The 17639-nt window shown below is 47.5% G+C and overlaps 1 protein-coding gene across 2 annotated transcripts in view; it reads right to left on the bottom strand.

The window, feature by feature from the left end:
• The window catches only part of LYPLAL1 (lysophospholipase like 1), a 180747-nt gene that overhangs the window by 55942 nt on the left and 107166 nt on the right, over positions 1–17639 (bottom strand). For both annotated transcript variants that reach the window (XM_078649792.1, XM_078649793.1), the window contains one exon: positions 9113–9282. In XM_078649792.1, the coding sequence (XP_078505918.1) occupies positions 9113–9282 (170 nt within the window). The remainder of the gene's footprint in view (positions 1–9112; positions 9283–17639) is intronic.

The following is a 17639-nucleotide window of genomic DNA, read 5'->3' as shown; positions in this document are numbered from 1 at the left end:
GGTGACAAGAGTACCGCAATGCTATGCCCATGCCGGCCATGTCCGCCTTATAAGCCCGAGAGCTAAACGCAGGACCCTGGTCAGAATGTAGCATGCCAATTGCGTATGTGCCGATAAAGACTCGCAAATCTTTTATAACAGTTCTGGCGTCAGCCGATCGCTGGGGCCACATCCATATGAATCTCGTGCATGAATCCACTGCGACCATGATATATTTATAGTTGCCGTCCCTTTGTAAGGGACCGCAGTGGTCCAGGTAAACACAGGCTAATGGTTTGTCTGAGGTTAGAAGGGGCGTCTGGGCTGGTCGTTTCACTGTTGATACCTTCATTCTTTGACATATTTCACATTCTAGAACATAGTTCCTAGTTTGTCTCCTCATTCGTGGCCACCAGTATCTCTGTTTTAATAACGATACTGTGGCTGAAACGCCAGCATGTACAGAAGCAAGCCCTTCGTGTGCCGCTATAATGAGTCCTAACCTATGTTCCATGTTCGGAATTGCCCTATCCCCCACTCCAGGGATTCGAGCAAATGGAACGTTATTAGCATCCGTTATGTATGAGTACTTTACTGGAAAGCCTTTCGGGAGTGTTTCTATCGCATTTTTTACCGTAGCGCAGACAGCCTGTAATATTTCGCTGTCTATTTTTGTTTTTGACCGGGTGATGGCAGCTACGGAAGCCGTTTGCACAGCTGCCTTCGTGGCCTCGTCAGTCAATGAATTCCCTGCAACGTGAACGCCATCACGTTGATGACTCAGTGTATGTATCACGTGAGTCTTTTGTAGTTCTTTTTGTAAAAGAACTATTTGTTCCCAAAGCATTTTATGCTTGATTGTGCCACCTTTTGCATCTTTAAAACCGTTCTGAACCCAGATTTGCAAGTATTCATTGTAAGACTGAACGCAATAATATGAATCGCACACTATGAGTGTGGGGAATTCGCGATTGGTATTTTCAAGCGCCATCTTAAATGCTAGTAGTTCAGCTCGCTGAGCTGTACAATCTCCTAGAGATTGCGTTTTAGTGACCAGTGCTTTAAATTTTCCTTCGTGCCAGCGACCTTTAACAATCGCGCACGCAGCACTGTAAGCTTGTTTACCCCCAACTGCGGGCTGTGCTGATCCGTCCGTATATATTATACAGTCGTAGCGTTCTAGAGGCAAGATTTCAGTCGGCAGAGGACATTCGAATTCATATTGGAGAAATTCTTGTGTTTTTAAATTAGGGTCAAATTCGTATACCACGTCTGTTGCAGCAAGGGAATTAGCCCACTGTATCCATCTCGGATGTAGGGCTTTAGCATTCGGAATGCTTGCCTTTGTTACCGCCTCCAGGGCTGGTATTGGTGTCACGATGATTATTCGTTTACCTTGTGCCAGGGCTCTTTCTTTCGCTACAGCAGTCTGTACCGCGGTTAGAATTTTTTCCGTTGGGCTAAATTTCATTTCAGCTTTTGTGTACAAATGTGATTTGTATGCTATTGGTACCGTTTCTCCCTCATTAGAGGTTAGGTATGTGAATCCGCATCTTCCTGGGATGACTCGAATCACAAGGTTGCTTGTGTTATCGCGTGTTTGCAGTTTTGTTTTAACTAACATGTCTGTTTGTAAAGATCTCAGAATTTCTGTGTGTTTTTGAGTCCAATTGATTCTTTTAAAATCTGGTTTTATTAGATCATAGAGAGGTTTAACCTCTCTGCATAGTTTATAATGTAAGTTCTTCCGAAATTCAGGAAACCTAGAATTGATTGCAAGTTTTTCAGTGTTCTAGGTGCTTGGATTACAGCACATTTCTCTAGGAAATTGTCAGCCAGGCTTTTGCCTTCACTTGATAATTCATATCCTAAAAATAGGACAGTCAGATGGGCAATTCTTGACTTCTTGAAGTTGAATTTGTAACCCTCTGCTGCGAACCCAAGTATTATGGTGTTCACTCTTTTCAAGTGAGTATCCAAGTCATCGTCTGTTAGGTAGATGTCATCGACATAAGATAATGCCTCATCATCATACATTTGTAGTAACTCTGTTACCCTCGCTGAGAATAATCCTGGGCTGTTCTTGAACCCTTGGGGCAAACGACAGAAATTTTTCTGCGAGCCATTTATTGAGAAAGCAGTCAAATATCTGCTTTCAGGTGCTATATTTTGACAAAAGAATCCATTAGAGATGTCTAATGTTGTTTTGTATTTTTTGCGCACTATGCTATTCATTAGTGCCGCACTGTGTGAGTTTTGTACTGCAAACGTTTTGCAGCATGAGTTAAGGTGTCTGTAGTCCAAAACTAGACGATATGAATCATCTGGTTTGGAGACAGGAAACAAAGGATTGTTCATTTGTGAGGTGCATGTTTCAATCACCCCCTGGTATTCAAGTTGATCTAAGATCTCCCTGACCTGTTTTTTAGCTTCTTGCTTAATTGGGTACTGCCTCTGTGCAGTCGGTTGAGATTTTAACTGGATCTTGTGAGGAGGAGAGTCCTCATCCCATCCCACATGATTTTTATATAGTGCAGGAGCCTGTGCTACTGCCCACTTTCTTGCAAGTGTATATTTTTTATGAATTGGAATATGATTTGAGAAGGCAGGCATAATCATTTCTTCGCAGTGAGGGCACTCCCTGACAAACTCTGGTGGCCAGTCTTTTTCAGCTAGAAGGATGTCATAGCCCTTGGAGAGATTATCCCAAAATAGACCCCTTATTTTCCTAGTCTTATCTCCCTCTATACGTAAGGTTATTTCATATATTTTATGAGGTTTGCTAACTCTGGTATCTGCAGTTTCCACCTGAATGTACTCATTCGTGTCCACTGTCTCCAGATGATTCATCAGGATCTTGCGAGCTATGCTCACTTCTGCTGCGCTGTCTAACATTGTCTGAGCCCACTCCCTGTTTTTCAGCTGAGTCCTCAGGATCCTCGGCATGTTTGATTATTTTAATGCTGGCTACCTTCTTCTTTGGAAATTTTAACTTTTTACTTTGATGAGCAGGTTCTTTGTCTTTGGACTTGACGTGCTCTTCCCTGTGTTCTGACCGTCCTCTTCTTTCCGATTTCTGCGAGGAAGTCTGAAAAGATCGAGAGGGACGTGTATCAATATCTTGATATCTATCAGGTTTCTTCAAATTATCCCTATTTCTAAGGTTGTATTTTTTCTCAGAGGGCTCCCTCTGGGGAGACTTGTGTTCTTGGTCCGGAGATCTTTCTCTCCGCCGAGGAGACCTTCCTCTGGACTGGAATCTTTTTTCTTTGGGAGTGGATTGTTTATTTCCATCCCAGTTCTTTTTTGAAGTGTTTAGATTATTTTTAATAAATACCTTTTCAGGATTTTCTATTAGTTGGGGTTTCACTGGTTTCCCACCCAAACTATCTCTTCCTAGTTCTTCATAGGATTTCTCTATGATTCTGGCAAGTTCAAATGGTTGGTCTGCTATATCTGTTTCCTTCAATCTTTGGCGGATCGCCACATTTGCTGCTTCCCCTTTTATGTTTGCTAGTAATATTGCCGAGACCTGCTTGAAGTCTTTCAGTAATTTCATACCCAGAGTTAAAGCAGGTTCTGGACCGTATTCATTTTGAATCTGTTTTAGCACCTCTGGTATTACCGCCATGGACGAAACACCATGTGTTTTTGTGTAAATGGAAGCAAAGACTGTACCCCAAGTGTCACAGTCCTCCACATGTGGTGCGATCCCCATTGGGAGACAGATAGTCAGAATTCTGTGTTTCTCCACAGGGGTGGTATCTGGAAATACCGCCTCTATTTGAGTGATTTTCTGTGCTAACCAGAATGGAATTTGTTCCCTTTTAATGGGTACTTTACCTAGACAGGACTGTATGTTCTGTGGTGTGATTTTATTTGTGTTCCCCTGATGAGGGGTCAGCTGTGGAATTTTAATAGCTGGTTGGACTGTTGAAGTCCGCATTACATATTGGACTAGTTGTCTGTGTATTTTAATCAGTTGTTTTAACTGTGTTAAAAGTTCTGGTATTGACATTTTTTCAATGTCTGGATGTGGTGTGTAGCTGGCTAGAACCGGCCACGTTGCTCCTGGTCTACCTAGTGGACCGAGCCTGGTGATGTGATCATTATGTTTTAGGGCGCCTTTAAACCAGAGCAGGTGCTCTTGGTATTTGAGTGGTATTTCCACCTCCTCGAAAGGGGTGTACTCATCCGGAGGTTCCTCTATCTTGTAATAATGGAACTCCTTTGTTACAGCGTTTGCTGCTGGAAAATTTGTCCATGAATAGAATACCTCTGTCTGCCGATATTCGTGTGCCTCAATTACGAATATGACTGTACCACCTCTTGGTGTCAGTCCATTTTCTATAAGTTTTAAGGTTATAGTTTTTCTTATGCTGACCGGGATGAGTATTGCATCCGGGTCTTGCTGTACGAGACTTGTGTCTTCCGCTAGGAGTTGACCTGCTACTCTAGCTGTCTCCCTTTCTTCTTCAGTTTCTGACATTTTACTGTCAAGAAGGGTTTTTGTTGCAGATCAGGTTTCCACGGAAACAAAGATTAGATGCACAATATTTTGGAACACTGTATCCTTCAACGTTGAATAAACCAAAACCATACATAGGAGTCTCCTCCTACTAAGTTTGGTGGATTTTAACCTTTCACCCACTCCAGACGTCTTTGGAGTTTTATGGAAAAAAGGGTCTGTGTGAAAAAGCACGACTGAGTTACTCTAATGTCTTGCGTTAGATTTATCGCCTATCCAAACCGTTGGGCGCCATGTAGTGTAGTTCCTATTATCCTAATAGGCTCTGCGCATTGGAATAATATCTTCAATAGTATAGACGTAGGACTGTGGTTTACTAGGTCTTCTACTGACGATATTAGACAAAGTTATGTGTGCCAGCTAGCTCAGAGTTCACTAGAAACTTTCTCGAATAGGCAAGGAGGAGTTTAACCTCCCTGGATAGACAAGAAGGGATTTAGTTTCTGACAACCATAGAACATGACAACTTTGCTCTCCCCTAATCAAGAGTATATCTCTAGAGTCGTGTGAAAACAAAAGACAACTATTTTACTCAGTCAGTACGTGCATTCTTAGTTTCACCAGTTTGTAGAGAAATAAGAGATGGGCGTGCTTCAATAAAAAGATGGTATTTATTGATCAGTCTCTTTTCTCATACAAGAGAAATGAATCGCTATTATTGCAATACTTATAGTTAAGTAAAGTGCATACAGTAAAACAGGATTATAAAATAATACTGTAAAAGCATTTATATGGTTTCTTAGCCATATGATACTTAAAATGGATAAAAGATATACATACATATATACATTGACTAATCGTTCTCAACTGGTGCTTCTAACTACGCCTACCCCGGTGTACCTGACCTAAGCCTAATACTTGGGAGGGAGTAAGTAAGTAGCAGTTTAAGTTAAGTTTGTTTTGCCAAGAATCTGACTCAAGAATTCTCTGTAAGGGGTTAGTCAGTTCAGTACCTGGGATTTAGAAGGCTGGAGGGTTGGTATCTCTGTCTCAGGACTCGATATCCCAGTTACCCGCGAGGGCGGCTGGAAACGCCGGAGGCTGGATTTCTCGGCAGGAGAAAAGGCAGCGTCTCTCTCAGCGCGTCAAAAGGGAGGGGCAGCGTCCGTGGGCTTTTCTGCATCAGCTGGGCTCTCCGGCAAGTAGCGCTGCTCCAAGCTCGTCACCACCGTGTCTTAGCTTAGGGCAGCGTCGGTATATTTATACCTGAAAGGTGCCGTGTTTGACGTAAGGATGGACATAAGACGTCAGCAAGAATGTCATAAGGACTGGTCGTTCTTACATTCTTTGCAGGAGTTCTCGAGCGAAATCAAAACAATAGCTGCGGGGGATTTCCCAGGTCTGGTGGAGGTTTGATTTGTTTTGAGAACTCGGTGTGCTTTCTAGGGGGCTGAAGGGATAGTGCTTGCTTAATGTGACAGCATGCGCTATGGCCTAATCTGAAAACGGGTTTCTGTGCCGGTGTATGGACATTAGTGAATTAATAACCGGACAAGGGTCCGAAATAGGAGTATCAATATAGGTACCTAGATAAACACACTACAGTCCCGTAGGTGGCACATCCCCCTCTTCCTATCCCCACAGTCCTGATGAAGACCCGCACTGACCCAACAATTGGGTTCCCATAGGGTTGAAACGTCGACGGTGTAAAATCCATTGGACCAGCGAGAGTATTCCACAAAACGAGCCAACAGAAGTGGCGTACTGGAATAACTGCAATTGAATGCCAAACTGGCCAAACAATTCTTCTCCCCCCCTCCCTTAGCTCACTTGTACATAGAGTCACTATTGTATGTCACAATTGCACAATTGTCACTGCGCACTTGGAATCACGTTCCCGTCATTTGATGCGCCGTCCTGCAAATGTACTTGATTCTTCATTGATGTTTCATGAATTGATAAAGGGCAACTTATGAATGCAAACAATTCATAAAAAATTCTACCTTTACCCTATCTGGTTTGGATTTGCAATATTGTTTCATGTAAAGTTTTGATTGAAGTAACCAACGACTGATGAAAATCTTGTATGAATAGTTCTTATCTATTGAAGTGATCAGGTTACGAACCCGACAGAACCATTGTTTATGCTAATATAGTACTGCCCAGGTTCTGAGGGACACTGGGTTACCCCGTAGTAATTGGTGTAGGTATGATCTTGGCCATAGTGATAGACACACTTTTTTAACTAACAGGAAGAATGAAAATAACTAACCAATGAGGGGTATTCCCAGGTCATTGCCAGACGTAATCCCCATTGAGTTATTGTGTGTTTTCTGGGGCCTGAAAGTTTGCAACTTGGGGTGGACATTAAAGCGTCCACCTCAGTTTGGCCCAGCTCCTCTGAGCCAAGAGGTGCATGCCACCTCCTCCCGGCGCACCACTCCAGGCCAGTAAGGACACAGATTAATTATTATAGAGCAAAGATCAAAGGTGAGACTCCGATATAAGGAACAACCAACTGGCTCTCTTAGGGGACAGTTTCCAGTCACAGTGCTAAGGGATAAACACCCAACCCAGTGAGCCTTAGAGGGTTTCACCGGGTCCAAAAGCAGTCCACTGGATCACTCCACCACAGACCTACTGCTCGTACGTGGAGGGCTCCCTGCTGGATACCCCTTAGTAATCACAATACTGTCTCTGTCAAGGCTCCTCCAATTGGGGGTTGCCTTCTGAAGGAAATTGCTGCTCCCGGATGGCTTTGTGGAAGCTTCTTGTTGCTTGGCTTTTCTAGTTTGTTGACGTTGCCATGCCAGTTTAAGGTTGCCCAACTGTTCGTCTCCCACTTCCTGCTGCCCCTCCAGCTGAAAAAGGGAGATAGATTCTCATCTTGTGGCTATCGAGACCTGTTTATCCTTTTACTGGAATAGAAGATGGACTGGGAAGCCTTAGCGGTGTTGGATGTTTTGGGTTCGCAGGTAGCCAGTCGCTATATTCATGGACTACTTTTTGGTAAGCATCAAAGCTAATACTATGGGTTCAGACTGTCTAGCTGCTTTCATGATTTCGTCTTTCTGGTTAAAGTGATGCACTCTAGTTAGGATATAAGGAGTTAACTTCTTCTGGGTTTGGTATGGGGAAAATACTCTGTGTGTGTGTGTGTGTGTGTGTGTGTGTGTGTGTAAAGTCCAACACGACTGTGGGCTCCTCCAGGTCTTGCAGAAGAGATTTGAATAATTTATGGACATATCTGACATGAATGAGTCTGGAATACCTCCGATATGTACCTTTAATTCACAGTAATAGGTTTTCTCCATCTTCCACATTGTCAGTTAGCCAATGGCATAGTTTTTCCAATTCCTTTGCCGCACGGTCAGTTCACCTCTCTTGTTGGCCCCTTCTGGAGTTGCAACTAGGAGATCATCTGCTCGTGTCCAGTCTCTGGACTACATAATTTAAGTGGGCTAGAGATTTCACACTGTCTTGCCTCAGTTGGCCCATTTCTTTTGTAAATGCTGCCAGCATCAATTGGATATCTCCCCTGTAGCTGGGGAGTCTCTGTCCCCGATGGTCTCAACTTGTGGGTCGGACGGACTCTCATCGATCATAGTGCTTGTGGTTGAGGCAGACTTGTGTTGTGGCTTCTGGGCACTCAGTAGATCCCGTATAGAACGCCTTCTCTGATCTCTTGCCTGGGGTATCGCCATTGAAACCCGCCATACTCTTCCAGGCTCAGAGCCCAAAACACACTCAAGCACCCAACCAGGGAGCAGACATATTCCACAATATTGTTAAGAGTGGTCCAGGTAGTTAGTCATGGCGGGTGCGCACTGTTTCAAAAGCTGATGGACAATATATTATGACTTGTACCCCTTAGTTATAGTTCACCTGGGCTGCCACTCCTAATTACAGTTTCTCATTTTGGTGGGGAGGTAAGATCTCAGGCCCCTAGAGTCCCTTATGCTTTAGGACTGCGGCCCTCCGTGCCAGCTAGCCGGGGCATCTGGAATCTTTCGCTCCAATTACTTTGTCCCCGCCTTCTGCTGCGATAGTTGCCAGCCAGGAGCTTCTCCGATTGAGGGGCACACTGGCTTCTGTTCGGTGCCCCCCCACCCCCGATCAGGCCAGGCATGAACGTGACAGGCAGGCCTCTCCTCCCCTCGTGCCGTTTTTTATCTTGTGGTGGCCATCTTGTTAGAATTGCCGGTGGGCAGGAGATGCCATCTCTCGGGTCCTTTTCAGCTCTTTCAGACGGCTGATGCCGTCATCTGGTGGCTTCCACTGGTCAAGGACCGCCTCCCCTGCCTCTACCTTCTTGGCAGGAGTCTTTGGTTGTCGTCTGGCCTGGCTGCAGGCTTAGGACGGCCCTCTGGTACTCAGTGAGAACACGTCTACATGGGTCCTTGTTGTAGCCATGCCCCCATATACACATTTTGATAAATAATTTGATATCTTTTTTGGTGCTGCAACGCATGAAAGGAATTAGGCTTTATAATGTAAATATGCTGAAAATATATATATATATATTTCTCTGTAGCTCCCCCTATATTCCATAAGTTATCATTAAGCACATCTCATTATGTTTTCCACATTGCACCCTCTAATTTTGGATATATATTTATTAATACAGCATGCACATTGTATTATAAAAAATGTAAAAAGACCTACCTAATACTATTCTGTTCTTGGGTATACCACTGTCAACTTCCTCTTCAATCAAATCGTTAAGCATATTGCAAGTTGACTCAATTGATTCAAGATGCTCTGGACTATCATTGGAAATTTTATATCTGTCGAACCAAACAGTGGACAGGGCACCCATCATAGGCGTGTAAGGTCTGTAAAGCAAGAAAACATTACTCATTACTCATCTGTGAAGTAAACTTTGTATGTTTGTCTTTAAATGCTTTACATTGAAAACTTTGGAAATGCTGTATCTGGTGGATGGTAGAAGAATTGTGATACAGGTATGTTGAGTGACAGCCCAGAAAACCCGAAAACTAAAGTTTCCGACTAAAGTTTGGGTTTGAAGTATTTTGCATAGTACAAATCACCTGGGTCTGTAAGAGCCGGACAACCAAACACCTCTAAGTAGGTGCACACAGATGTAGATCGCACACATTCTAGTAAGGGGGCAAGTCATCAAAAACACTCTGAATGCAACCAAGAAAGTTTAATCCGGAATGATTGACCTTTCACTTCTGTAAAACAACCTTCTGAGGAAGAGCCTAACAATCTCAGGATTAGAGAGAGCAGTGGGCAAGATGCAAAATTACAAACCAGTCCCTTTTAAACCACCTGCATAGCTTATATCCGAGAGAAACGCTACCTATATCCATTTCACAGACAAATAAGCAATGGCATTAGGTCTGGCTTTAACCCCTTGCATGCCGCCGCGATTCTGCGCCTGTGCGGCAAAATCGCAAGTGGGCAGGTTCATGACAGCCCCCAGCCGTCATCAGCACACGAGCACCGCGGTGCATGACGGACGGCGGCCGTCATCAGCATGCAAGGGGTTAAAGGAATGCTGTATGGTAATGTCGAGCATTACAAATAAATAGCATAGAAATAGATATGTATTTGTGTGGAAGCAAAAAAACGTAGAATAATATTGGTATAGGTCAAAAGGTCAAGTGAAAGTTGCACTGTTAACCCAGACCTAAAAAGTCATATTGGTCAATGATTGCCTCCTCCCATCTGTGCTGCTGCCACAGATAACATACATTTTCCAGTTAGTGAAGGCACTTTATTAGCATTCCAATGTCATGTGTATGCCCCTGTCGGTTCAAGATTAACCAGCTGGATAATTAAACAAAATGATCACAGCAGCATGGAAGGTAAGTACTTTATTTAAAGCACACAGTTTCAGCCCCATGAAAGCGTGTATTTCTGGCTCCAAACATGCAGGCAAAGCCAAAACCCTTCTCTAGTGATGCTCACATAACTGTATGGTCACTCTCTCAAGCCAGACCATAAAAGCAAGGCAGTAATCATCGCTGCCTGTTAACAGATAGCGTTGTGCTTGGTGGCAGATATCAGCCAATACCCTCTTTCCACTAATTCCTCATGCAGAGAATCCAGAACGGACTGATTGACTACGGAGACTCACAGATGGGATGTTTTCCAACACCTGCTGTCAACAATATGCTGTTACAAGTCACACAAAAAACAATTCCAACTTAACAGAAAGAAAAAGAAGATTTTTTCATATATGAACTATTTCCGTTTTTTATGGTAAAACATTTGCACTGAACCATGCTATCGTACAGAGGACGCCTTTAACTGATCCAGAGTGCAATTATGTGGTTAGTCATGTTGATCAACAAGAATGGGTTGCAATTGTGGTTAGGGACATGGTGAGTTTTTGGAGCAGATTACCCACGTTTTGGAAGGAGAATACTTTTTTCTTTCTACATTTGGCCACAGACAACTAGAGCAGGCTAAAGGATATCATGTCATTAATTCTTGAAAAAAGTACACAAAAAACTGCAGTGAGAGTGGGCTTTGCATTAGCCCCCTGCAGCTATTAGCTTTCGTGTGTTTATCATGGTTTGTGTTGGAAATCTGCCCTTCCTCCAGAGTCACCGAAATCGCAGCCCCAGCCACCCGAGGGCCGCCGAGCCCACACCAGCCTCCCGCAGCCCCAGCCACCCGAGGGCCGCCAAGCCGGCTCCCTTCTTAAGGGGAGCCTGACCAGAACCAGGGAGTGACCACTGCGCCTTCCGGCCTGGTCACCCCCAAGCTCCTGTGCCCGTGCCTGCTCCCGCAGCCCCAGCCACCGAGGGCCCCCGAGCCCACACCAGCCTCCCGCAGCCCCAGCCACCCGAGGGCCGCCAAGCCCGCTCCAGCTTTTCCCGCCTAGATTGGCTCTCGCTCCCGCCTCCCCGCAGACCCTCCCGACCGGCTCCCTTCCTACGACGTCCCCAGAGCGACCGCGCGCAGCGGGAGCACCGATTGAGCGCCGAAGGTGCGCCAAAGGTAAGCCCGTCTACGCCCATCCGCGCCTGGACGCGCCCAGTGCCAGGACCCCTGGCCCCCGCAGAGGCCACCCCTCCCGCCGGACGTACGCCGCCGCCACCCTCAACGCACTCAACACCGGCCGAGCCCCGGGATGCTACCGAGCCACTCCGAGACGCACCCACGGACCCTTCAGCTGCCACGCCTGCAAGTTCACATGCATCAGGACCTGCACTACACCAGCACCCACCAAGCCGAACACCAGCAGCAACCACCTGAAGTGCATCCTGCTCAACACCTGCTCCGTCCACAGACACGCCGTTCAACTCTGGAACCTCCTCGACACCACATCTCCAGACGTCGCCTTCCTCACGGAAACCTGGATGAACGCCTCCTCAGCGCCCGACATCGCCATCCCGGACGGATACAAGATCACCTGGAGGGACCGCGTCAACCAGACGGGAGGAGGCATCGCCATCATCCACAGGAACACCATCCGTATCACGACCAACACTGACGACACCCTGACAACCACCGAACACCTGCACTTCCAGATCCACACCGACCCCAAGACCACCCTCAGAGGCACCCTGATCTACCGTCCCCCGGGACCCCGCACACAATTCAGCGAAGACATCGCCGACTTCATCAGCCCGCACGCCCTCCCCTCCGCTGACTACATCCTCATCGGGGACCTCAACTTCCACCTGGAGAACAACAATGACCGCAATACCACCACCCTGCTTGACAACCTCGCCAACCTCGGACTCAAGCAGCTGGTGACCACCCCCACCCACCTCGCCGGACACACACTCGATGCAGTCTTCTCATCCAGCAAAGACATCGCCTTCAGCCACGCCACCGGACTCCACTGGACGGACCACAGCTGCGTCCACTTCAGCTTCAGAAGGACCACGATCCACCACCACCAGCAACAGGTTGCACGAAGAAGCTGGAACAAGATCACGGCCGACCAGCTCACCGCAGCCCTGAACCAGAACCCCAGCCAGGCCGCCGACAACCTCACGAAGTGGATCAGCAACTGCGCAGACGACCTCGCCCCACTGAGGACCCCGCCCAGCAGACCCGGCAGCAAGAAAGCATCCTGGTTCACCGACGAACTCAAGAGCTCCAAGAAGAACTGCCGAGCTCTCGAGAAAGCATGGAGAAGAGACCCAACACCGGACAACATGACCACCCTCAAGCTCGCCACTCGAAAACACCATCAACTGATTCGCGCCACCAAGAAAACAGCATTTAAGGAAAGACTGGACAACAACGCACACAACAGCAAGGAACTCTTCAACATCGTGAAAGAGCTCTCCAACCCCAACGCCGGAATCAACGACATCACCCCATCACAAGACCTCTGCAACTCCCTCGCCTCCTACTTCCACAACAAGATCGCTGACATACACAACAGCTTCAGCACACAACCAACGCTCCCCACGACCGCACCAACGCCCCCCACCACCACCCTCAGTGCCTGGACCCCTATCAACACCGAAGACACCATCCGCACAATGAACTCCATCCACTCCGGATCTCCAACCGACCCCTGCCCTCACCACGTCTTCAACAAAGCCGACGCCGCCATCGCACCCCAGCTACGGGACATCATCAACGCCTCCTTCGACACCGCAACCTTCCCTGAGAGCTGGAAGCACGCCGAACTCAGCGCTCTACTAAAGAAACCAACAGCAGACCCCACCGAACTCAAGAACTACCGCCCCATCTCGCTCCTCCCGTTTCCAGCCAAAGTCATTGAGAAGACAGTCAACAAGCAGCTGGCCGCCTTCCTCGAGACGAATGGATCCCTCGACCCCTCACAGTCAGGCTTCAGGGCCAACCACAGCACCGAGACCGCCCTCATCGCTGCCACCGATGACATCCGTGCCCTGCTTGACAACGGAGAAACAGCGGCCCTCATCCTCCTAGACCTTTCCGCGGCATTCGACACTGTCTGCCACCGCACCCTAGTGCAACGCCTCAGGAACGTCGGAATCCAGGAGAAGGCACTGGAATGGATCATCTCCTTCCTCGCTGGAAGAACACAGAGAGTCCGCCTACCCCCGTTCAGGTCAGAGGCCACCAAAGTCATCTGCGGCGTTCCTCAAGGCTCCTCGCTCAGCCCCACCCTCTTCAATGTCTACATGAGCCCCCTTGCGGCCATCGCACGCCAACACAACCTCAACATCATCTCCTACGCCGACGACACACAGCTGATCCTCTCCCTGACCAACGACCCCGCCACCGCCAGAGCCGACCTACACGAAGGGATGAAACACGTAGCCGAATGGATGATGACTAGCCGCCTGAAACTGAACTCAGACAAGATGGAAGTTCTCATCCTGGGCTCCTCGCCCTCCGCCTGGGACGACTCCTGGTGGCCACCCGCCCTGGGCTCCGCACCCAAACCAACCGACCACGCACGCAACCTGGGCTTCATCCTGGACTCCTCCCTCTCCATGACCAGACAAGTCAACGCCGTCTCCTCGTCTTGTTTCAACATCCTGCGCATGCTACGTAAGATCTTCCGGTGGATCCCCACCGAGACCAGGAAGACGGTCACCCAGGCCCTCGTCACCAGCCGTCTGGACTACGGCAACGCCCTCTACGCCGGAACCACCGCCAAGCTCCAGAAGAGACTCCAGCGAATCCAGAACGCCTCAGCAAGACTCATCCTCGACATCCCCAGACGAAGCCACATCTCCAGACACCTGAGAGACCTGCACTGGCTCCCGGTCAACAAGAGAATCACCTTCCGCCTCCTCACCCAAGCACACAAAGCCCTGCACAACCAAGGCCCGAGTTACCTCAACAGCCGCCTCAACTTCTACGCTCCCACACGCCACCTTCGATCGACCAGCCACGCCCTCGCCGCCGTCCCCCGCATCCAAAGAGCCACAACAGGAGGAAGATCCTTCTCCCACCTGGCCGCCAAGACTTGGAACTCCCTCCCGACCCACCTCCGCCTGACCCAAGACCACCTCGCCTTCAGGAAGCAGCTCAAGACCTGGCTGTTCGAGCAGTAGCGGACCCCCCCCTCCCCCAGCGCCTTGAGACCCTCCGGGTGAGTAGTGCGCTATACAAATGCTATGATTGATTGATTGATTGATTTGCCTTTTTAGTGAACCCGATTCTTGTTGGCCATAGGACTCTGTGCACTTTCTTTGGGAGCTGGAACTTTCACACACTGGCAAAGTTTTGAGATGCCGACAATCCTTTTGAACATCGGAAGTCAATGAGTGCAACAGACAAATTAAGAGCTGATACTTCTTTGGGTGTTAGCAGGCCAACTGAGTGATGTCTGTATGCGCACTAGGGTTATAGTCATGTGTCGTTGAGAGTGCTTTTTACTGCCACTACATGTACACGGTTACTAACCCATTTGAGTCTGAATAACAATTTTGTCTTTTTTCAGATTGTCCTCTATAACTGCGGGAACTTCCCCCATGGTTTCTTTATGTGGTTGGTAGGTTTGTTCACCTGATCACATTGTGTAGATAGTCTTCACTAAGGTCCTGACGAATTGCCTTACGGCAAGAAACATGTTGACCCTTCAAATAAGAGTGGGGCGTAAAGTTCTTGATCTAGTATTGTCATATAATCGCCTTACATTCCTTGTTTTAATTTTAATCAGGTAGGGAGCCCCATCAGAATAAAAGTTGTGTATTGGGCTTCTTGACCTGTTTTTAATTTTGCACTCACTAGCACAGCACATCTACACTTAATAGGTCCCTCACCCCCACAACACCAAACGGCATGAAACAAAAGATCTCCGCCAAAAAGCCCCTCATTGGGTGCCCGTCGGGTATTGCAGCGCCGACCCGACGAGGGGCAGACCCAATGATGAAGCATGAAACCTGCTGGCTGGGTGTGTGAGGGCCCTAGTTCCAAAGGGAATTATTCCCCTGCAGTGTAACTTCTATAGGACTACCTTTCACCAATGGTGGACCTTGTATATAGCTCTCTCTTCCCCTTCCTGTTTTTCTATAAACCAGTTTAGGTACAACGTACCCTTTTTGGTTAAGATTGTTAGCAGGCCATTCCATAGTTTCCTCTGATGACATAATCGCATTAGGATAAAAGATGCATGTTAACAGGCAGATAATTCCTGGTAGGCACAATGAGGGCATGTATTTGGGACTTACTTGTGCACTTTATTCCTGCTAACCAGTGGTAAAGTGCATGTGTTCTCCTCCCTACAAGAATTAGAAAACCCCAAACTTGCACATTTCATTTAAGTCCCTATTATATGGTACTAATGTACACAGAGCTTGTAAATTAAATGTTACTTGTGGGCTGTACCACCCACTAATGTAGCACTGGAAAGGCGGTTTACAGGCCTGCCACTGCAGCCTGGGTGTGCAGTTTAAAACCGTCATTTTGACATGGCAAAAGAAAGCTTTTTCCATGCCCAAAAAAATCCTTTTTAATACTTATGTCACCCCGAATGCAGGCCCTACATGCCCATAGAGCAAGGCGTGTGGTATTTAAATATAGGGCTTGTACATTTAAGGTTTTACTTGCCCTAGCAGAAAAAAACATCCAAAGTTGCTTTTCACTGTGGCAAGGCGAGCATTCCCATAAGGTAATGCTGGTTTACACCTTCACATTTAAAGCTATGTTCCTGCTAAAACCAAAACACTTTCCTGCCAGTGCCCAGATGTCACCTGACCCCTGATGGCCTGTAGTAAGATATGTATTGCTACAAAATAGAGGTCAAAGGGATCTGAGAGTGAGGAGGTGGGTGGGGGGGAGGGGGGTCTCCTCCCTTGACCGAATGAACTGGGAGCTGTGCCCAGACTCTTCCTAAGATTCAAGGGATGCCTTCCAAGTCATTGGCAGATGAAGCTCATACCCTAGGCCTGCTCATCTTTTGTTTCTCTAGTTAGATTAACATCAAACCCAGTGGGAGGGGAGGAACTGGCCAGACCTGATTTAGGGGGTAGACAATGGAGTCCTCCACCCACAGGGTGGCACTGGAGCATAAACCTGGACCCCAACAGACCTCTCCTCAGAACGGTCCTGGACCTGTGAGGAATCGAAAGGAGGACTGCCCTGCTGCCTGAAGGACCTAAAAGAAGACTGGACCTGGCTGCCTTAAATTTCAGATCCTAGAAGTGACTCCAAGGGTCAGTTTGAGCTACAGGGAAACACCAGGTTTACAGGCCTCTCTCCCTGCAACCACCTAGCTAACCTGTTCCAACTTGAACTGCGCTGGAACCGGCTTCTGGCCCCTGCTAGAGGGAGACCCAACCCCCAAGTGGTGCCCCCAGTTCCTGGACCTTGGCTGGTGTTAGAGTGTACTGCTCCTTGCCCCAAACTACAAAAAGCATGACTTAGAAACTTTTTTGCAAACTTTCTGCCTGGAGAACTGTGGGGAATCTGACACCGCCCTCAAAGCTGCTGTAGTGAAATCACTGGCTGGCCTCAGTTGCTGGTTTGCCCCACTGACAGGGATCTGACTTCCAAAAATGTTTCTTAGACTGAACATAAAGGGCTTCATCTAGGCTAGTGCTGAGCAACATCCAAATGAAGTTAAAGCCTTTCCAGGCTTTGCCTACTCTGAGCTTTCTAACCTTCATTGTAGACTACACTAAGACCTCGCTATTCTGCAATCTGCTGCTCATCAAGCTCTGTTTTGGATCCAGCAGGCAGCTTGCCCCACCAACGACTCACTGAAAAATACTTTTTCTTTTTAAAAATTTCTAAGTCAGAAGGTAAACTTTCCACCGGGAAGGGCACAATCCTTGTTGTATTACATGCTAACATGGATGTACATTTCTGCACTTCACCTGTCCGTTGCAGAATAGAATCCAGTCAGAACAAACCTGATCTTTAATTTTTTCACAGTGGGAGTACCAAGTACGTAAATGTTACATCCAGTATTAGAGTGTATGGCTTCTGCTTGATTATGGATGCCTGGAAAACGTGTGTGCTACAGCAGCAGGAGTGGGCCTTAGGTGATGGCTGCCCTATGGAAGGGGGTTGAGTGGGAGGTACCCATCCTAAACCAGAAAGAGTCGTTTAGGGTGATGTGTGTCCTGTGACAACAGACGTTGTCTGGGTGATACATGTCTGGTAGAATAGTGCATCTCTTAATAGTGCTGGAGTAGTAGGTCTGCCCAGGTGATGAGTTCTAAGATGGTGGAGGAGCCAGGGACACATGTTCCTACAATGGCATAGCTGCATGCATCGATGTTTGCAGCTGGGGGCCCTCAGGTGATGTGTC

This window comes from Lissotriton helveticus, chromosome 6, assembly GCF_964261635.1.
Source record: "Lissotriton helveticus chromosome 6, aLisHel1.1, whole genome shotgun sequence".
Taxonomy (NCBI): domain Eukaryota; kingdom Metazoa; phylum Chordata; class Amphibia; order Caudata; family Salamandridae; genus Lissotriton; species Lissotriton helveticus.
This window is presented reverse-complemented; position numbering and strand designations above follow the sequence as displayed.